This window comes from Puma concolor, chromosome A2 (genome assembly GCF_028749965.1).
Source record: "Puma concolor isolate L17-30 chromosome A2, mPumCon1.1.hap2, whole genome shotgun sequence".
NCBI classification, from domain to species: domain Eukaryota; kingdom Metazoa; phylum Chordata; class Mammalia; order Carnivora; family Felidae; genus Puma; species Puma concolor.
The window spans coordinates 165780439-165801139 of NC_141668.1; the positions used below are offsets into that span (position 1 = coordinate 165780439).

The 20701-nt window shown below is 60.9% G+C and overlaps 2 protein-coding genes across 8 annotated transcripts in view; one reads left to right on the forward strand and one right to left on the reverse strand.

The window, feature by feature from the left end:
• ARHGEF18 (Rho/Rac guanine nucleotide exchange factor 18) overlaps positions 1 to 12048 on the forward strand; it is an 84123-nt gene extending 72075 nt beyond the window's left edge. For all 5 annotated transcript variants that reach the window (XM_086681299.1, XM_086681300.1, XM_086681301.1 and 2 more), the window contains 12 exons: positions 541 to 617; positions 1722 to 1900; positions 2676 to 2767; positions 4816 to 4998; positions 6215 to 6352; positions 6690 to 6811; positions 7326 to 7382; positions 7476 to 7523; positions 7635 to 8105; positions 8480 to 8813; positions 9666 to 9791; positions 9872 to 12048. In XM_086681299.1, coding sequence (XP_086537425.1) covers positions 541 to 617; positions 1722 to 1900; positions 2676 to 2767; positions 4816 to 4998; positions 6215 to 6352; positions 6690 to 6811; positions 7326 to 7382; positions 7476 to 7523; positions 7635 to 8105; positions 8480 to 8813; positions 9666 to 9791; positions 9872 to 10014 — 1970 coding nt within the window. In that variant the 3' untranslated portion in view covers positions 10015 to 12048. The remainder of the gene's footprint in view (positions 1 to 540; positions 618 to 1721; positions 1901 to 2675; positions 2768 to 4815; positions 4999 to 6214; positions 6353 to 6689; positions 6812 to 7325; positions 7383 to 7475; positions 7524 to 7634; positions 8106 to 8479; positions 8814 to 9665; positions 9792 to 9871) is intronic.
• A 1832-nt stretch (positions 12049 to 13880) lies between these two features.
• On the reverse strand, positions 13881 to 20597 carry PEX11G (peroxisomal biogenesis factor 11 gamma). 3 transcript variants are annotated; one of them, XM_086681531.1, is made up of 6 exons: positions 20490 to 20563; positions 19447 to 19536; positions 18985 to 19173; positions 16093 to 16271; positions 15138 to 15200; positions 13881 to 14537 (listed from the first exon to the last, which is right to left on the reverse strand). In XM_086681531.1, exons 1-6 carry the CDS (start codon positions 20547 to 20549, stop codon positions 14303 to 14305), a joined length of 816 nt encoding a protein of 271 aa, XP_086537657.1. In that variant the 5' UTR covers positions 20550 to 20563; the 3' UTR covers positions 13881 to 14302. The 3 variants fall into 3 exon arrangements, with proteins under 3 accessions (XP_086537657.1, XP_025771925.1, XP_086537647.1); XM_025916140.2 differs by lacking the exon at positions 19447 to 19536 and having other exon boundaries at positions 20490 to 20597; XM_086681521.1 differs by lacking the exon at positions 19447 to 19536 and having other exon boundaries at positions 18985 to 19063; positions 20490 to 20574.
• Between the last annotated feature and the right edge of the window lie 104 nt (positions 20598 to 20701).

The following is a 20701-nucleotide window of genomic DNA, read 5'->3' on the forward strand; positions in this document are numbered from 1 at the left end:
CCGCAGGCGAGAGGACTCGTGGGGAGAGGCGTCTGGTCTGGGTGTCTGGAGAGGGCACTGCTCCTGCTTTCTGAGACACACGGGCTCTGGCTGGACACTCCGTGCAAGACGTGCCAGGGCTCTGCTGTCAGATGTCCCCGCAGGGACAGGGGGCCCGAGGGCAGGCCACGACGTCCCTGGCTCAAGTCCCCGCTGACCTGGGAGCAGGAGGGGGTGGGGGGGGACACAATTCATGTTTGAGGAATCAGCCAGAGAATCTCAGAGGCCAGGCCTGCAGGTGCCATCACAACAGGGACTGAATGGCAGGTTCAGCAACCTCCAGCCACTGATCTGTGCCAAATGTTGGAACCCAGGAGGTGATGGAGAGCCGTGAGGTGGACGGAAACCCTCAGGCTCCTGCAGAAGCATCATGGCGCCAGGCTGAGCGACCAGCCCCTGTGCCCTGGGGCTAGAGCCTTCCCTGGACGCGTGGGTCTGCCTGGCAGGACCCATGTGGCCCTGCGACCCTGTGAGACATTTCCTTCTGTGCTTTCTCATTAGATGTTCTCGTTGTCCTTCTGACTGATGTGCTTTTGCTGCTACAAGAAAAGGATCAAAAATACGTCTTTGCCTCCGTGGTATGTATCCCATCTCATCAGATGTTAGGTCCTGCCCTCTGGGACGTTAGGGGGTGGCTGTGAAGCTGAGTCGGAGGGCGGCCGGGAAGACACATCCGAAAGTTCACCCGCTGTCCCACGTCCTCCCAGGGGCCAGGAGGTTCCAACAGGGCAGGAGTAGAATTTTCCGAGACCCAGGGTCCTGTCTGATTGCCTGAGGAGGCCTCAGGGCCTTGGGCTGACATCCTGTCTGGTCTTAGCCTCCTCGTCTCCGTGACTCTTCCTCTCTCAGGGGCTTGGGGGTTCGGGGGCTCCCGCATCCTTGCCAGGAGATCCCCTCCTTCCTTCCCTACCAAAGACCCCAGCTCAGGCAGCTGCTCCCTGGGAGCTGTGAGCATCTTGGCCCCACGGCGCTCTGATCCCGGGACACCCTTGTCACGGGAGCCAAGCCTGGCCTGCATAGGGCTGGTTTCCCCTGGGGCCTCTCTCATTGGCTTGCCATCCTCTCCCCGTATCTTCACATGGCGTCCCCTCCGTGTGACTTTGTGCACCGTCCCCTCTTAGTAGGACCCCAGACCTACTGGATGGGACCCCCTCCCTTAATGACTTCATCTTACCTTAAGCACCTCTGTAAAGGCCCCACCTCTACAGAATCACATTCTGAGGCGCCAGGAGGGTTAGGGCTTTAACATCAGGATTTGGGGGGCACAGTTCAGCCCATCACTGCCAGTTAACGTGCATTTTACCGGGCTGTGTCAGAGCATCGTCTCTCGTAGGATCACAGAGAGGAATACTGCCTGGCTATGGCTGTTTGGGGCACAGAGTCAGGAGGAAGATTCATTTGTGATCATACACTACCTACCCTTGTATCTCTTGGGTTTTGTCCAGTGGCATGCATCACTGGTTATAAAACACGTGTTTAAGCACGATAAACAGAGTATACGAGGAGATCGTTGCAGTCGTGTCTTTTTTCCCCACGTGGCAAAATATCTCTGCTTTCCATTGTTTGAAAATAGATGGGGCACCTGCAGCCTCCTGTCCCCTCCCCCTCAGACAGGCGCGTGACAGCCATTCAGATACGGCAGGGTGAAGCTACCCCCTCACCACCGCATTGCACCCACACAGGACTCCAAGCGCCCGGTCATCTCATTACAAAAGCTCATCGTGAGGGAAGTGGCCAACGAGGAGAAAGCCATGTTCCTGATCAGCGTCTCCCTGCGAGGCCCGGAGATGTACGAGATCTACACCAGCTCCAAAGAGGAGAGGAACACCTGGATGGCTCACATCAGAAGGGCCGTTGAGAAGTGAGAAGGGCCCGTGTGTGCGCCCCCTCCCGACCCGACCCCCCAGCCGTGTAGCCTTGGGCTTTGACAGCCACCCAGTCAGCTGTGGCCTTGAAGGGCCTGAGAGAGCACTAGAGGTCACAGGTCGGCCGGAGACCCCTCTGCCTTTCCTCTCCCTCATTCCGCCTCGGTGCTTTGTCCATCCCCCTCGTCTAAAAGGGACACGTGGCACCATTCTGGCACCTTCCGACAACAGCCTAACCCGTCGGTTGCTAAAGGGGCCGCGACGTTGCTGGCCGGGGGGTGCGGGCCCAGGCGGTTCTAACTGTGGGTGTTGGTGGGATGCGACAGGGGGCCGGGCCTGTTGGAGCAGGTTGTGGTGTCCTGTCCTTCTTCCTCAGGCCAGGGGACCCCTCAGGACCCAGCCAGCCTGCTGCTCCCTCTCTTTACACCTGGTAGCTTCCCGGACCCTTAGCCTGCCCAGAGCTGCCCCCATACCCAATGCCAGTTCTGCAGGTCCCCCGGAAGTGAGCTGTCCTCAGTCTCCTCCTCTCCTGGGTCGTGACCAGGCACGTAAACCCATGGCTGGTTACGTGTGGACCCTGAGAGACGGGATGAATGCCGGTGGCTGCCGTTCTGTTCTCCCTCATTTTTCTCCCACACCGTTAGCAAGCTAAGTCACCCACAGAACGAGACGTTCTCAGCAGCCGGTTCTGCAGACAGAGCTCTCAGGGCCCGTCACTGAGGCCAGCCTGCCCGTGAGGCGTTCTCGCCCATCTGCCCATTCTCCCTGCAGCTGTCCCGACGAGGAGGAGGGGCCCTTCAGCGAGGCCGAAGAGGAGAGGAAGGTGGTCGAGGCCCGCGCCCTGAGGCTGAGGGACTTCCAAGGTAAGGGGAGTCAGTCTGGACCTCTGACTCCCACGATGTGTCCCTCGTGTGGTCAGAAGGCTCCACAGCACCGTCTTGAGGCAGTGGGCCAGGGATCATGAGCGGCATCTCTGTTCCTTCCCACTGGGATTGGCCACGGAGTGACTCCCGTGGGCTGTCTCGTGTCCTACAGCTCTGTGGGGCCTTTGTAGTGAGGTTTTGTCATGAGCTGGCGATCGGCAGGAGGGGGTATGAGAAAGGGAGAGGGTGGCGCTCGGGGCCCCTGAGCCACCTCGAGACACTCGCGCTTCGCCACACACACTGCCCTCTCCCTCCGTCCCTGTCCAGGAAGGAGCTCGCTGTGGGTGTCCCAGGTCACGTACACAAAAGCCCCAAGGGGACTTGGAATAGCACGGGACCCCACAGCCTCCTTCTGGAGCCTGGCAGACCGAGACCAGCCCTGGCTTTGTGGTTGGGGACCTCGGCTCTCCCCGCCCTGTTTTAATTTTTTTTCCAGCTACTTTATTGAGACATAATTCACACACTACACAGTTCACCCACTTAAAGCATACCATGCAGTGGCTTCGGGTGTATATCACAAGATTGTGCAACTGTCACCACAATTTCAGACCATTTTCAGCTCTCCACAAAAAAACCCCGCGCCCATTAGCTGTCACTCCCTGCTCCTTCTTCCCTTAGCCCCTGGTAACCTCTGCTCTGCTCTCTGTTTCTATGAATTGGCCTGTCTTGGGGATCTTGTGTATAGAGAGTCCTGCGATCTCTCCCCTCTTGTGTCTGGCTGATTCCACGGACCATGATGCTTCAGGGTTCAGCCATGTTGTAGGGTGTGTGTTTCCTTCCTTCCTAAGGCTGAATACTGTTGCATTGTACAGATGCACCTATGTGCTTATCCATTCTTCTCCCGGCTTTAACAGACTCCTGTGGGACTGAAGTGAGATCACTGCCAACAACGGTTCCCAGTACTTTGTGGTCTCAGTCGGCTTCTCTCCTTCCTCTCACTGAGTCACTTATTTTTAAATTAGGTAGCATTTAGACAGTAAGCACGTAAAATTAGGCAGTTTATATTTTATTTCTTTTTGTAGGGAGAGGCATACGTTCAAGGGCACTGATTAATAAAAATGTCCAGAAGAAAGGGGTGGAAAATCCCACTGACCCCGAGAGCACAACGCTAATGCCGTATTCATTCAGACTCTTTATTTCTGCGGGATGGTTATGTAACACACACCCTGTGCTAGGCACATGTCCGTGGACACACCTCTGTGGATGCCACAGTCCTACAACGATATCTGTTCCTTACACGTTCGTGACAAGATTGCGTTAGAAATAGGTGCTTTCTTTATGGAGATATTCGTTCCCATCTTGGATCAAAAGCTGATCTCATCTTTAACACTGGGACCTCAGGGACGCTCCTCAAAATCAGAAGCAAGGCTGGGCCAGCCCCTGTCCCCATTATTACCTTTATCCTGCGAGCTCCGGCCTGGGTGATAAGGGGAGGAGCAGAAGTCAGATCATGACTGGAAGGGAAGGGACAGAATTGTGTTTCACGTGTGACATGATTATTTGCCTAGAAAATCTAATAGAATCAACCAGAAAACCACGGGAGGCTGTGAGATGCAGCTGAACGTGACACGTGTATTCTAGCAGTCACCAGTGAGAGCTTTGCCGTGGCCGCAACTACAAAAGAGGCATAAAGCCCACAGACCTGCAAGGAGTTTGGCCTAAATGCCTGACAGAACACGCTCAGGATAGGAAAACTAAGTCTTTGAACATTCTCACTTTGGCCCAAACTAATAAATCGGCCCGTGAAAGTCCTCGCGTGTACCCCATGGTGTTTAGTTTTTCATAGCTGGGGCGAACAATCAGAAGGCAGGCCTGTGCCCTCACCTTCCCTGTGGGCTGTTGGAAGGGTGGGCCGCGGGTCAGCCGGGGTCCCCAGAGTCCAGCCCCCCCACCCCTTGCAGGGGCCTCCCAGAGCCCACTCCTGGGAGAAATGATCCTGGAAGGCCTACCGCTGCCCGCCCACCCCCCCGCCCCCCATCCCTTTGCAGAGCGACTGAACCTGAAAGACCAGCAGATTGCGCAGAGCCTCAGCGAGAAGCAGCAGATCTACCTGGAGATGGCCGAGACGAGCGGGCTGGAAGACGTCACTCCGTCACGGCTCCTCTTCCGAGGAGGGGACCCCTCCGAGACCGTGCAGGGGGAGCTGATTCTCAAGTCGGCCATGAGTGAGAGTAAGGAGCCGAGCCTGGGGGCCCTCACTGGGCACCCGGCTGCTGCTGCCGCCACAGTTCCACCTGGGGTGGGGGGTGGTTCTCGGGGGGACCCCAGGACGGCACGTGACCCAGTGTGGCCAACTTGCCACCCTGTCTGGGACGCACTTCTGTCTGGCTGGGGCGGGCATTCTCCCAGGAGCAGCGCTGACACCCGGCAGACTCAGCACCTTCTCCCAAGCACCTGCTACATGAGGCACCACGCCAGTCCCCTAGGATCTGAAGTCGACCGAGATGGGTTCCCCACCCTCAAGAGGCCCTCCTCTCTGAGAAGTGGGGCACCAGTGATCTCCCCAGAGATCATGCACATATCCACATTTGGTGGGTCATTTCAGAGGGCTCCTGCCCCTGGGCCTGGAACCCCACCTCTGGGGGGAGGAGGCTTCTGAACACAGCGACCACAGGGGGGCGCTGGCCAGTCTCCTGCCCTCCGTGAGCACTCTGCTGCCAGGCCCGCCTCGTGGAGCTGTCAGGGTCCTTGCTGGAGCCCCCGGCGGCCCCCACACAGCTGCTGGGCCAGCTCCGCATGAGGCCCAGCCTGGGTCAGGCCAGCCGGCCAGTGCTCACTGGGTCCAGACGGACAGCTGGCAACTGCGCTCTCAGTGACAAACGAGAGAGACAGCTGCCCTCCAGACCTTTCCTTCAGAGTGAAGGGAACAGAGACCGGGGGGGTCCCTTGTGGACTCCACTTCTGCTCCGCCTCGTGTCCTCCGGCCACACTGACCTTCTGCTTCCTCACATTTCTTCGGGGGCCATTGTTCTTGGCCCCCTGAGGACCCTCTCATATCCTGTGCCTGGGCCTGGAATGTTCTCCCCACCGCCTCACTGGCCAAAGCCTGTTTGTCCTAAAGCACTTTGTGTGACCAGACCTGCCCCCAGAGGCCACCCTCCCATGGCCTCCGACCTTCTGTGTGCACCCCTGACACACAAGCGCACACCCGAGTTCTTCCCCGGCCCCTCCCACAGGCTGCCCCGAGGTCCAGCCTGACCTGCAGACATGCATTGGCCTGTCCTGGCTGCAGTACCTGAAGTTAGGGGAATGCATAGAGCGGGGGGCTGAAGTCCCACAACAGAAATTAGAAGACTGTGACCCAGGCCCTGCAAGCTTCTAGGCCCCGATCCCTGTGCCCCGCGTGGTTCCACAGGGCAACTCGCTTCCTCCCATCTCCTTCCACAGTTGAGGACATCCAGAACCTGCTCTGCAGGCAGCTGGCCAGCGCCAACGGTCAGGCAGAAGATGGGGGAGGCTCCGCGGGCCTGCCCCGCAGGGCAGACACCCTCGGGGGCTGCGACACCGTGAGCAGCCCCGGCAAGAGTGAGTGGGGCTTCTCGGGACAGCTTAGAACGTTCCCTTTGCAAAGCCGAGGCATTTATTGCTGGGTGTCTCTGCTGCTGCTTCCCCTCAACGATTATAAACCCTCTGTGGTGAGGTTCTGGAACCTTCAGGGTGTTGTCGGTCATGCTCCGACAGCGGCACACAGACCAGCCCCTCCCTTTCCTGCTGGCGTGTGTCTCTGATGCTGCCATTTTGGCACAAGCCCAAGGGTAGCGGCCTGGCCACAATTTCCTACCTGGGTTCTGGGGTTGTGGGGCCCCGTCCGGACTCCTGGGGGACCTCCAGCCCCCTCACGCACCTGGATTGGGGTTTTCAGACGGCAGTTTTAAGAAGGTCTGCAGCAACGACCCTGGCCCCCGAGACTGGCAAGGCCCGGTGAGCAGCCCAGACTCCAGGCCCGGCGACACCCCCGGGGCCTCTGAGGAGCCACCACCTGTGGTATGTCGCTCCCGTAGCCAGGTCCAGGGCCGCCCAAGCCCTTTTCGTTACCGTTGCCAAGTGTGAACAGCCTGTGCTTGCGTGGTCTAGTTTTTCCATCTAGCGGCAACACGCTGTCCCTGGGAGTGGCCCACGATGGCCGGGAATGGGATGAGAGAGGGGACAGGCCCAGGGCAGTAGCTGTAGCCGCCTCAGCAGAGGAGAGACCCTGCGGGGCCCGCCAGCATTGGGTCTGTACAAGTGTCCTGGTGCCCGGAGGCTGGGGCACACTGGGGCCCGAGCAGGGCTGCGGCTGAGGCTCCCTCGGCCACCTGCTGTGTGACCCAAGCCTCCGCAGGGTGAGCCCACGACAGCCGCCTTCCCGCCTCCAGGAAGGCTGCCCTGGGCGGTTGTTTTCCAGATGCCAAGACTCAACGCGAGTCACAGGGCCAGGCGGGGCTGGGAGGAGAAGGACCTGTTGGTCACTAATCAGCAGGTCCTTAGCTCTTCAAGTCTGACGCTGTTGCCTCCACAGGTCACGGTGCCAGGTGCGGAGTCTGGCCCCCGTCTGCCCGCCGTCCTGGAGCTGGAGGTAGGCTCGGGGCTCGTCCATCTCCCCGGGGGTCGGCATGCACGCCCCGCGCAGCTTCGTGCAGGGAGCCCGTGTCTCTCTCCCTCTCCACAGCTCGTGCAGCGGATCCAGACGCTGTCCCAGCTGCTGCTAAGCCTCCAGGTACAGGGGCTGCGCCCGGGCCCTTTTCCTGCCGGAGGCTAGGGTCTGGGGAAGGGCCAGCCGCCTCCTAACATCGGGGCCTCCCCCCACGCCCCGCCTCGCCCCCCGCAGGCCGTCATCGCCCAGCAGGACAGCTACGTGGAGATGCAGAGGGCCGCCCTCCAGGAGCGCGAGAAGCAGCTGCGGCTGCAGTCCACGCGCGGGAACCTGCTGCTGGAGCAGGAGCGCCAGCGCAACTTCGAGAAGCAGCGGGAGGAGCTGGCGGGCGTGCAGAAGCAGCAGGGCCGGCTGCGGCTGGAGCAGCAGCGCTGGGAGCGCGAGCGGGAGCGCCAGCGGCAGGAGCTCGACGTGGCTTCGGCGCGGCTGCGGCAGCGCGAGGAAGAGTCGCTGCAGCTGCAGGAGCGGCTGGGCCAGGAGCGCGAGCAGCTGGAGCGGCAGCGGCGCGCCTACCAGCACGACCTGGAGCGGCTGCGGGAGGCGCAGCGCGCCGTGGAGCGGGAGCGCGAGCAGCTGGAGCAGCAGCGGCGCCTCAAGAAGCAGAACACGGCGCCCGGGGCGCTGCCGCCGGACACGCTGGCCGAGGTGAGGGGCGGGGCGGGGTGGGGCGGCGCTCCGGGTGCGGGCGCGTGAGCCCCGGCGCGTGTCAGCATAAGTGCCGTGCGCGCGCGCGCGCGCGCGGACGCGACTAAGTGTAACCTTGGGTGCGCGTGCCTGCAGCAGTAAGTGGCGACCCGGGGGGCCGGCGCCGGCCCCGCCCCCAAACAGAACCTCCCAGCCGCGCGCGCTTAGGTGACCCCGGGACCCAGAGGAGGTTGGGTGGGGCAAGTGGGCGAGACCGGCCCTGGACACTGCAGATCTGGGGACAGCGGCTGTGGGGGGGTGGGGGGGTTGGGGGGTGGGACGTGATCTCCAGCAGGAGGGACAGCTCTGGGATGTGGCGTCTGTCCCTCTTTCAGGCCCAGCCCCCAAGCCACGCTCCCAGCTTCAACGGGGAAGGGCTGGAAGGGCCCACCGGCCTCGCCAAAGCGCCAGGACCCCGGGCGAGCCTGCTGCTGTCCAGCTCGGGCCCCGAGTTCCCAGAGCGCCCCGAGGTGGCTCGCCGGGACAGCACCCCGGCGGAGGGTCGGCCGGCCAAGAGCGACGTGCCCATCCAGCTGCTCAGCGCCACCAACCAGATCCAGAGGCAGGCGGCCGTGCAGCAGCAAATCCCCACCAAGCTGGCCGCCTCCACCAAGGGCGGCAAGGACAAGGGCGGCAAGAGCAGGGGCTCCCAGCGCTGGGACAGCTCGGGTGAGCCCGGAGTCGGGGGGCGGAGCTGAGGCCGCGGAGTCCTGGCGGGCTCTAGGTGACGGGTGATCTCAGGTGCCCACCCGGTCCACTCACCACTGTTTGTGAGACCAAAGCGGCTTCTTGGGAGCAAACCAAAATGGGACCCCAGGGCTGTTCCCTGGAAGGGGCACCAGGAGGAAACTGGAAGGCACAGCTGGTGACACCAGGCTACCGAGACGACGTGTCCCCATGTGGTCTTCCAGCCCAAGAAGCAAAATTAAAACATCAAACCCCATGTCCTTTTCCTACCCCGGCCCTCACACTGGGACTGGGGATGAGGGAACCTCTTGGCAGTTCAGAAAGTGGGGCCCTGCAAAGGGGTGACCAAGGAGGAGAGGTCAGAGAGCCTGGGTCACTGAGGGACATCGAGGCAAGCAGTGCTAACACTCCCACCGAGCCCCCAGCCAGTGCCGACACTAGCACCCACATCTCTACGGGGTCCTCGGTCCACAGAGGGGACGCTGAGGTCCTCGCACAGAGCACTCTGCAGCGAGTGGTCCCCGGTAGGGAAAGCCCGGGGGGGCTCCCTTGGGTGCTGTCAGCATGCAGGCTCTGGCTGAGGGGAGCCAGCCCTGGGGTGTTCCCTGAGGAGCAGGGCCTGTGTCCCAGGACTGCTGGGACTCAGGGGTCACGGGGTCTCTCTCCAGCGGCGCACTGTAGTCTGGCCTCGCTGTCCCTGGGGCCATCCTTGGTCATGGGTGCCGGCGTCCTCCCTCGGCCGTCTGGGGGAAGAGCCAAGGAGGGGTTGGAGGGGGGCTGCTTGTGTGCCTGGAGCGAGGCCAGACACCCCGGGCCGTGCCCTTCTGCCCTCAGCCTCCTTCGACCTGAAGCAGCAGCTGCTTCTCGGCAAGTTCATGGGCAAGGACGAGGGCGCCTCTCGGAACCGCCGCTCGCTGAGCCCCGTCCTGCCAGGCAGCCACGGCTCCACGCCTCTCCCAGGTGAGCCCGGCCCCCCGGGACAGCGGGGCTGCTGTGATGCCCGGCAGCTGCCGACACCCACCACCCGCCCTCTCTTCCAGACCCCTGCGGCTCAGCCCCAGCCGACGTGCCCCCTGAGGGCTCCAAGCCCGGGGGCGCACCCGTGCCCCCATCCTTCTTGCCACTGCCCACCACGCCATTGGACAAGGAAGAGGCCGGCAAGGAAGACGTCATCTTCTTCTAGAGGGGCTGTGGCTCCAGGTGCAGACCCCTCCCTCTCCTGCTCTCCGGGGAGCAGCCCAGTTGTCCCTCCCCCCTTCCCTAGCAGACCAACACCAGCGACCGCATGGCTGGGGCTGGGGTCTGGGCCGGGGCGGGCCTGTCGTCTCGAGGCTCTTTCTGTAGGATTAACAATGGTGCCTGGGTAACTTTCTAAACTTCTTTTTTTGATACAGAAAGGAAAGTTTGTAATCGAAGGGTGAGCCAGAGCTGACCTAAGGAGCTGTTTCAGTTGTAGCACCCCATGTGAGTAGGGAGAGAGTAACTCCACGCCATCGTTCCCAGGGACTGCCCAACGCAAGAAGCCTGGTGACAGGCCAGACCCCAGTCTAAGGAGGAGGTGCTGGCCCTGGGCCAGGCTCCGCAGCCCCCGGGAGACGCTGGAACGTGTCATTAGGGCACCAGGAGGGGTGGGTGGTGTCGGCAGAATCAGCTTCCAAAGCAGAAACCTACATGTGTTCACGGTGAACCTCAAGGCCGAGGGCGTGAGCTCAGACCAGGGGTGGCACACAGCCCACCTGGGGACAGAGGGCCACAGGGCAGGGCGTATGAAGGGGATGGCCCGTGGCACCGTAGACAGGTTCTATAGGTTCTGGAAGGGGCGGGCCATAACTCATTTTAATTTGACAGAGGTTTTTAAAAGCTGCTGTTGCTCAACTTTGTGCTTCCCAGAGGAACCTCACCCAGTTGGCATGATTCGGTGGGACTCAAGGGCACCAGCTGTTCTCTGGGCATTCAGCCTGTCCGGAGAAGGCAAATCGAGAGCTTCAGGCAGGACTCGTGCACTCCTGAGGGTCCCGCTCCTAGCAGAGGGTCCCCAGCCCCCATGAGATGGGCTGGTGTTCCTGGGGCCACAGGGAGGAAGCCCCCGGGACAGGCGTCCCTCACTGAGGGGCAGGTGCTGGTTTAGGGAATGGAGTGGTGGGACTGCCCTGCCCTGGCAGACAAGGGTGAGATGCTAGAGGGGTCACGTGTGGCCAGGAGACCTTAGGTGGCCAGATGGCCGTGGGTGCCTCATGCCCAGTGAGCCATGCTAGCTTACTGTCCACTTTCCCTGGAGGGCAGCTCCCCCCCACCCCACAGTCCAGCTGCACAGCTGTGGACGGCAGGGGGTGGGGGGGGGGTGTTAGATGTCCAGGAACGGTCAGGGGTGGCAAACGGGTCAGAGCCACACTTCGGCTCTGGAGGAACTCTGGGTGCCAGGTGGGCGAGTGGGGATCCCGCAGCCTTTGCACCCCTGGCCCCGCCACAGAGCCCAGTCCCTTCCAAGGCATTGGTGGGAGGACTTGGGTCCCTTGCTGACCAAGGAGCGGGGGCGCTGCAGGGTGGAGCGACACAGGCATTCCTGACGGAGGAACCGAAAGCAGCGGTCGTGAACCTCTCCCAAGCACAGGAAATGGTGTGACGTTCCCGGGCCTCTCCGAGAAACCCCGCCTGCTCCCTCCTCTCGACTGTGTCCTCCTCCTCGAGGAGCAAGGAAAAGCGGTCTCCCTCGGTCCTGTGACACAGCGGAGCCGACCTGTGCCACGTCTCTAATCAGTGTTCGTGTCGTACCGAGACGTATCGGAGCACTTTAGAAAAGTTGACTTTAGGTCCCTGTCCTGTCGTAAAGAGAACATTCCTGGGCCCTTGTGCTGGGCGATGTGACCGCCAGGTGCCCCTCGCGGTGAGGAGTTTCCGCTCAGCCACGTGGCAGCAGTCGGGGCTCCCCGCCACGGGGCCGAGAGCATTTCTCGGTCGTGCCACGCAGCGGGGCAGTGGCGGTACATGTCTGGCCAGCAGGAGGTCACCCCTGGGTAGAGCCCAGTTCTCCTTGTGTGGTCGGTGGCTGAACAGATACTATTTCTGTGGAATCTGTGCGCGTCTTTGTTAATCGTGACCATAATCTTAGTCCACCCGACAATTGCTTTTACGATGATTGCGTTTCCTCACCGCGGGATCTTTCAGAACCGTCTTAGAACTTAAGACCTGATTCCAGCAATAAAAGCGTCGGAGGTGAGTGGACGGAGTGTTCGTATTGAGGGTTTGGAGTTTTGTTTGAGGATCGTCTGCCCAACGCCGGTGCTGTGATGGTGGATTACGGGGAGACTCCCGTGGCTCCCCTCCCCAGGCGGGGCCCCCCCGCCACACCCCCTGCTGCAGTAGGACCTGGGGGAGGCCTGGACGCCACGCTCAGGGCCCCGCAGACTCCCCTCCACAGGACCTGCGTGACCGGGATGCCGTAGGAGCCCCCCGAACTGATGTTCCCACCTGCTGCACGCAGGGGTCAGGCCTGTGGAAGAGTGCAGGACACTCCCCTGCCCCGCAGCTGGGGTGGTGGCTTCAGGGATGCTGAGGCTCCTCCTGGGCAAGCAAGGTGGCCCCGCACAGAGGAGCCCAGCCCACAAGCCCGCCCTGGTCCCCTCTGAGGATGCTCCGGATGATGATCACACTGGGGGTGGTGGCGAGGCCAGGGCGGCCGTGGCCCGGGGAGAAGCAGCCCTCCGCAGGGGACTGAGGTGTGGGAGCACCGCCAGTCCTCCCCGCTCCAGCGCGGCCCCCTTCCGTTCAGACCTATCCCCGTGGTCTTGGGGCGTCAGCCTTCTTGACAAGGAGCCATGGCTGGCCTCTGGGCCATCCTCCAGGCCCACCAGCCTCCCTGCTCCCCAGTTTGCTGCCATGTGTACTCCCTGGGTCCCGAGAGAACCCATTGAGGCCCAGCTCCTGGGAATGAAGACCTGAAGAGGCTGAGCAGGGGGTGTGGCCACACTGCAGGTGGGGCTTCTCCTTGACCACCCAGCAGTGTTCCCACACAGCCCGGGCCCACAGGGACACCAGCCTGTTGGGGCACCCGTGACCTGACACGTTAGCATCCAGGTGCTCATGTGGTTTGCCCACAGACATCCTGCCCTGGGTGCCTTGTATTAACTGAGTCTCCAGGCAGGTGAGTGGGTGCTGCTGTGACCACCCCCCCCCCAATCTCCCTGGTGGCCCCGAGTGCTGGGAAGGGGGCCTCTGCTAAGGGCCCAGAGCCTGGCCCACCCCCCACCTGTGAACCCCAGGGACAGACAGGTGGGGCAGGGTGCTCCAAGGGGGGTCTCTCCTGCGCCCCGTGTCCACCCAAAGTGGCCTCCACCCCAGCTCTTCCCACCACGTCACTTCCTTGGGAAACAAGATGCGATGGGTGTCCCATGAAGCCCCAGGGGCTGCAAACTGCCATTTTTGTTAGATCTTTCCAGAGGGACAGCATGATCCCCTCTGCCTTCCCACCAGGACTCCTGTCACGGGGAGGGGCAGGTGTGGGCTGGCCACCACCTGCAGGTGCCTGCCTGAGGCCACACGGGGGCGGTGGCTCTCAAACGTCAGCCTGAACAGTAAATGCATCCCATCGCACCCTGATCCCCACGAGGAGGGAGACAGGAGCCTGCGTGGCCCAGCCCCAGCTTGGCGCCCACGACATGCTCAGACCGGCCCTGGGTCCTGGCCGTGTCGGAGTGTGAGATGCTTCAGCCGCCACAAGCACCCCAGTGATACCCAGGAGGACAAGACCCAGGCGTGGGGGTGGGAGGCGGCGTCCGTGTGGCCCCTGTGCCTGAGACGGGCGGGAGAGCCGCCCGCCTCGGCCAAGGGCTGCTCCGGGCCGGGTGGGCTGTGCTCACAGAGTCCGAGAGGACCCGCTGAGCCAAGCACGTTCCAGGAGGCGGGCTGGGGAGGTGTGGTTTCCAGGCACCCACCACATCCATGCAGCACTTACACAGCTCGGAAAATAAGGCCCAGGGGCCTGTGTGAGCCAGGGGGCCTGCGGGCGGGAGGGGCAGGAGCCAGCGAGACAGGAATGAGCTCACACGTGGACCTGGCACCAGCACACCCTTTAATTGATCCTCGTTTCCGTTGTCCGAAGGCCCGCCTGGCACACGCCGCCTGGGCTCTCCTGCTCGCCTTGATTGGAACGCAGGACACAGGCCGTGCGAGGGTCTGCTGAGGTTCCTCTGCACGTGAGGCCTGGAGACCCCTACTCTGGACCTGAGAGCAGCCTCCCCCACTGAGCCCGGAAGGCCCTAGCCCTCAGCACTCGGGGGACCTCACCCCTGCCTACATCCTGCCCCACCCTGGCCTTGTCCCCAAGGCTGCTCGAGCGTTCTCTGGGCCGTACCTCCCTACACCTGGCATTGACTCGCTCAATTAAAGACCCAGCCCCAGCCCCGGTGATTTCTGCCTTGTGGGAGGGGGCCCTCCGGTGGGGTTCCGGCTGCATCCACACCTTCCGGGCCACGTCAGGGGGCGGTGGCCTCGGTCCAGTCACCGGCCCGGACGGCCTGGTACACACTGAGGAGGGAGGAGACGGTGCCCAGGAGGCCCACCAGCCACGGGGGGAAGCGGCCGGCCCACAGGACGCCCGGAGGCAGCCAGTGCACGGCGTTGGCCAGATCGGCCAGGTTGCTCAAGAGAGTCAGCACCTCCGACTGAACCTGGGCCTCCAAGGCCCTCCTCTTGCTCCGCGGCAGCCGGCTGTGGGAGCAGAGAGAAGGTGCTGTGGACGAACCACGAGTGCCTTCGCTCCCCCAAATAGGCCGGAAGAGGTGACAGCAGAGGGAGGGAAATGTGGGACTGGGTCCCTGTCACACCCCCCAACAGGGAGCTCATGGCACGAAAAGGGCACAGACTGGCAGGAAAAGTCTCAAACCCACACCTCGGTCGTCTGGCCACTGGAGACGGGTGGGGGGACTGGTGGGGGCCCAGCTTCTGGGCCTGCCGGGGTGCGGCTTTGCCCCACATTCCCTCCCAGCCCGGATGAAACATGGACGGTGAGCACAGTCCTCAAGAAACGACTGTCCCAGATCAGCCTCCCTGCTGGGGGCGCCGCCATGAAGGCTCAGCCACTTCCTGTCTACAGGGCCTCAAGCAGGCCTCAGTTTCCCCACCTGTGCCAGTCCCTGGAGCTGCCGTAGGCCCCATGATCTAGCACACGCGGCCACCCCAGCCCAGGCCTGCAGAGGACGAGGCTCATAACTGGTGGAAGCAGCTTCCTGGCTCCCACCCGGGTCCCCAGAGTGCAGGACGAAGTCAGCCTTCTCCCGACCAAACCCCGGATGTCCCTGGATGTCATACCTGGTAAAGGCCACCGCGGGGTCCCTCAGCCTCTGTCTCAGTTTCAGGACCATCCACAATGACCTGCATCAACAGAGAGGGGGATGTGCCACCAGAGGGGCATTCCCATCTGCCGGGAAACGCCAGTATGGGGCGGGGGGGGGGGGGGGGGGACGCTCTGCCTGTGTTTTCTGGGCAGGGGACTCTCAACAAACCCACTCAGCAAACTCTCTGTAGAGAGGAAAATGTTTGGGAGGAAACCATTCTTTCACAGTTCTAGAAACGATACGGGTTTCAGAAGCACACAACCAGTCAGGAAACCCCTGGCTGTTTTGTCCGGGGATGTGCGCCGATGACCACGCACACGGAGAGACCGGGTCCAGGCCTGGACTTATTCTTCCTGGCTCCGGCGGGAACAATCACGCACGTGCCAAAGATGTCCACATCCTAGTCCCCAGGACCTGTGAGTGTGCTCCCTTACATGCTAAAAAAAAAAAAGACTCTGCAGACGTGACCGAGTTAAGGGTCTTGAAATGGGAGGTGACCGAGGTGGCCCTGGGATGACACCCAGAAGAAGGACGCACGGAGTTGGAGTTAGAGAAGATGTGACAAGGGACACAGGCTGGAGGGACAGGCTCTGAGATGGAAGGAGGGGCCACGAGCCGAGCAGGGCAGTGGCCTCTAGAAGCCGGAAAAGGCAGGAACAAATTGTCCCCTGCAGCCTCCCGATTTCTAGCCTGGGGAGTCCCTACTGTACGTCCGCCCTCCAGCACGGCGAGACAGTCAGCGTGTGACGTTTGAAGCCACCGGCTTTGTGGGCATCTGTTAGGGCGGCCGTTGGATGGGTCCAGGGAGGGGTCAACAAGAGGAGGACTGTGGGAAGAGGCCAAGACCCTCGCACCCCCAGCCTGTCTGCCCATCGGCCCAGGTCTCGGGGCACCCATACAGCCTGCCGGCGCGTGCTAACACCACTTGCCTGGCGATGCCCAGCAGCAGGGAGAGGCCCCAGAAGGCCGTGCTCAGTGTCCACCACCGGGCAGAGTCCACACGGAGGATCTTGGCATCGGCAGCCCAGGCGATGTGCTCACAGGGGTAGTAGAGCTGATCCGCCAGGTTGCCCAGGACGGATACGCCGCGGACAAAGAGGTCTTCCTCCTGCAGGACCAGGAGAGAGCGGGGGATGGGCCTGGAGTCAGACCTACCCAGGTCCACTTTAGGGACCCAGACCAGGCCAGGTGGCAGTCACAGGGCAATGTCCAGGCCCAGCAGGCTGGCCCATGGCTGGGCCACTGCAGGAGAAAGGCCGGATTTCTGCTTCCCAACAGTGTGGTCATCGCCCAGTGGAACAGAAGGTGTCGGGAGTCCCCGGGGAGCTTCAAAACCCCCACCTCTAGGGGTGCCTGCGTGGCTCGGTCAGTTAAGCTTCTGACTTCAGCTCAGGTCGTGATCTCACGGTTCGTGAGTTTGAGCCCCACACTGGGCTCTGAGCTGTCAGCACAGCCTGCTTCGGATTCTGTGTCTCCCTCTCTCTCTGGCCCTCCCCTGCTCATGCTTGGTCTCTCTTTGTCTCTCAAAAATAAAAGTAAAACACTAAACAATAATAAACAATAAATTTTAAAAAAGACCCTATCCCCAGGGTTTCTGCCTCACTAGGTCTGGGGTGGGCACTGGCACCAGGAATGTTTTTTATATACATATATATTTATTTTTGAGAGAGAACGTGAGCCAGGGAGGGACAGAGAGAGGGCGACAGGGGATCCGAAGCGGGCTCCGAGCTGACAGCAGAAAGCCCTACTCGGGGCTCAAATCCAGCGGGATCACGGCCTGAGCCAAAGTCGGACGATCCACGGCCTCACCCACACAGGCACCCCCAGAAATCTCTTTCAAGTTCGCAGATGACTCCCATGAGGGAACCGTGACCCCACAGGCAGGGTGCTACGGTACCACCAGGCTTCCGCACTCGGTGCTGACAGTAAGTGGGCACGAGGCTGCAAGGCTCGGGTCGCCTCCCCAGACCAGAGAGGGGGCACATCCCCACAAACAGGCAAACTGGGGGTGCCTGGGGTGAGCTGCCGCGTGCCCCTTCTCCTACAAGGACAGGCCTCAGGCCTTCAGATAGCAGAACCCAAGCCCTTCAAGCCTGAGTTCTGAGCCACCGCCTGTATCCAGCCGAGGCTGCAGGGGCCTGGGCCCCACGCCCCAGGATCCGGGCCCCTGGGGGCCTCCAAGCTGCCTGCCATACGCGCTCCCTCCTCTCCATCTTCCCAGGATCCCCCTCATGAGCCCCACCAATGCCCGCTTCCTTCCCACTAGCCAGCTGTGACCCTGCCTCCCTCTGGGTTTGAACCCCACGCCAGCTCCCCTATCCTGCCTGGACCTTCTGGTGTGCTGGCACATTCCACTCCTCCATGAGAACAGAGCCCTCCCCGCCCCTCCTCGCCCCTCCCCAGTGTGCTCAGTCCACGGTGTCTCCAGAGAAGCAGCAAGGTCAAGGCCCTACAGCGGGGAGGAGATGCTCACTGGGCAGGGGGCACAGACACAGAAACACTGGACCCAACAAAGGAGTTCCTGTTCTGGCCAAGGGAGAGACAAGGTGCACAGGGCCCCTGGTCTAGGGACGCAGAGATGTGGGGGGAGGGGTCCTCAGGGGGCACATGGGAAGCACGCCCTAATCAAAGAAGAAGATAGGAGATGGGCGTCCAAAACAGGGGGACGGTCCAGGAAAGCACCTGAAGTTGGGGTGACTGGGCCATGGGCACTGGGGTGGAGCGAGGGTGGGAGCGAACATGGAGTGGCTCAGAGAGGGGACAGGAGAGGGGTTGGGCGGGACACCCAGGGAGGGGCATGACTTGGCCAGGATGGCCCCAGGCAGCTTCTGAGCCCATCCCCTGGGGAAACGTCCCCTGGGGGAACAAGATGGCCCCAGGCAAGGGAACACTGCTCTACATTACGCGCCTTCCCGCAGAACGCTGCAGTCCCCTTATAACAGCCAAACCTCCATGTCCCTCAACAGGGGACCAGCCAGCTGCATAGCAAGTGCTAGGTGGCCACAACGAAGGAGGGAGCTCTGTTTGGACCTATGTGGAGTGCCCTCCAAGTTGTGCTGTTTAAGCGAAAAAAGCAAGTGGCGGGACGGTGAAAATGGCACACGGCTCATTATATAAACAATGTGTATTTGCCTGTGCTTGTACAGGTCTCGTGAAGCAATCACAGAAAGCCGACAACAGCTGCCTCTGAGGAAGAAAACTGGGGAAGGGGGATCAGGAAGGAGGGAGACTTTTTAGTCTACATACAGCCCATATAGCCTTTTGGAATGTATGAATGTAGAGGCTATTTTTTTAGATTTATTTATTTATTTTGAGAGAGAGCACAGAGCCCGACGCAGGGCTCGATCCCACGAACCATGAGCTCATGACCTGAGCCAAAATCAAGAGTCGGACGCTTAACCGACTGAGCCACCCAGGCACCCCACTTATTTTTTAATTTAAATTAAAACGAGAACATATGATTATCTCAAAAAAAAAAAGCAAAAGTTTTTTTTAAAAAAAACATTAAACTGCCGGGGCCTCCTGGGTGGCTCAGTCGGTTGAGCATCTGATCCTTGGTTTCAGCTCAGGTCACGATCTCGAGGTTCATGAGTTCAAGTCCACCATCGGGCTCTGTGCTGACAGTGTGGAGCCTGCTTGGGGTTCTCTCTCCCTCTCTCTCTCTGCCCCTCCCCTGCCCACTCTCCCTCTCTCTCTCAAAATAAATAAACTTTAAAAAACAAAACAAACCAATAAACTGCCCACACAACAGCCTTCAGACAAGTCCAGAAAACACCAGTTTTTGCCCAGAGTCTGTGCCTCCCTCTCTACGGCCCCTTTACCTCTGCCCCCAGGCCATACTGCTTCGTGTAGATAAACATGGCCATGTCGTCAAAGAGTCGCAGGACAGTCCTACAGTGGCTGAGTTGGGAGGACAGTGTCAGCAGGCGCGTCCCCACTTCTGACCTGGCCGGACACTGCTCCACCAGGACCCCACCAACCAGTTGGCAACAGTACCCCAGCGTTCGGATCTGCAGGACACCAGAAGCAGTCAGCACGGCCGCGGTCCCAGACTAGGCTGGATCAGCCCCCGTGGCCGTGGGTCCCACGGGACAAAGCTGGGGGGGGGGGGTGGTCGGTAGACTAGATCAACAAACTTCCAATAAGAGCTGAACATTTGCTGGCCCATCTTGCACGTGGGCCAAATGGAGAAACATGGCATCCTTGTCCAAAAGTCACTGTGGACACTCGAAGGGAGTGCTGGCTCGTGTCACCCTCCCTTTGGAGACAGATGTGATGGGAACAAGAAAATGAAACCATTTCCCAGCAAGCTGGAGGACGAGGCGGACGTGTATATCTGCATCCACCCAGCTGGACCAAAGTCTGTAGCCGGGCTGGGGAGGGGAGAAGTGGGGAGGGGAGAAGTGATCCGGCCTCAGCCCAGTGAGCAAAAGGGTCATATGCTTGAATTACTTCAGTGATCAAAGGAACTCAGTGGCTGACTGGGGCCATTGAGAACTGGGTCGGCTTTATACCTTCTACCTGTGTTTCATCTGGTTTTCAGAAATTGCTTTTTCCTGTTGTTTTATATATTATTGTTACTGATTTCTTTTCAGTCCCTTTTAACAGCAAAACTCTGCAGTGTAAAATGTCCAGCTTGGGAATTGATTAAAACCTGAATGCCCGATCATAAGGGATTTAGTTGGAACCCAACTGCCCAACCACTGGTACGTTTCCTGGTACAACCTAAATTCCTGCCTATAAAAGAAGGAAGCTTCTATAGGAACACGCAGAGACTCTGCCCTCAAGGGCCTGGATGGACCCTAAATGCCCAACCAGAGGGTATGTGGTAGGAACCTAAACATCCAAACACAGGGAAAGCCCTACGAAACTCCTAAATCCCCGTAGAAGATTGTTAGGGACAACCCATGGACCAACTGCAGCGGCCTAGTCAGACCCTAAATGTTCAAACATGGACTTGGTTGCCTTGTAAATGTCCAGCCAGGTTGAATTGGCTGGAACAACCTCAGTGCCCAGTTATAGGGGATCTGGTCCTAAATCCTAAGTCCTATGACTGGGACAACCCAGTGACCATCTTCAGTGGTCTGGTCGGACCCCAAACGTCCAAACGTGCGGATTTGGTTGGTACTGAAAATAATCCAGCCATGACGGGTTAGCAGGAACAACCTAACGATCGCCGCTAGGGGACAGGGTCGGAACCCAGCCCGGGGAGGGCCTCTGCGACGGAGGATCCCTGAGCGACCCCGCCCCTCTCCGGCCTCAGTTTCCCGTCTCTGAGCCCGGGCCCTGGCCCGAGACCTCCGAGCGCGCTCCGCCCCAGCCTCACCAGGCGGTCGCGGCCCCTGTAAGACTCCAGCGCCGACGCCAGGCCGCTCAGCGCCGCCATGGCAACTCCGCCGTGACGCCACCGTGACGTGAGCGCGCAGCGCCAGGGGGCGGGGGCGAGGCGCGAGGCCACGCCCCCGGGGGGGACGCTGTGCGCAGGCGCGGCCGCGACCCTTTGTCCCCGGTCCGGCCCTTTGTCTGCATCGGGGAGCG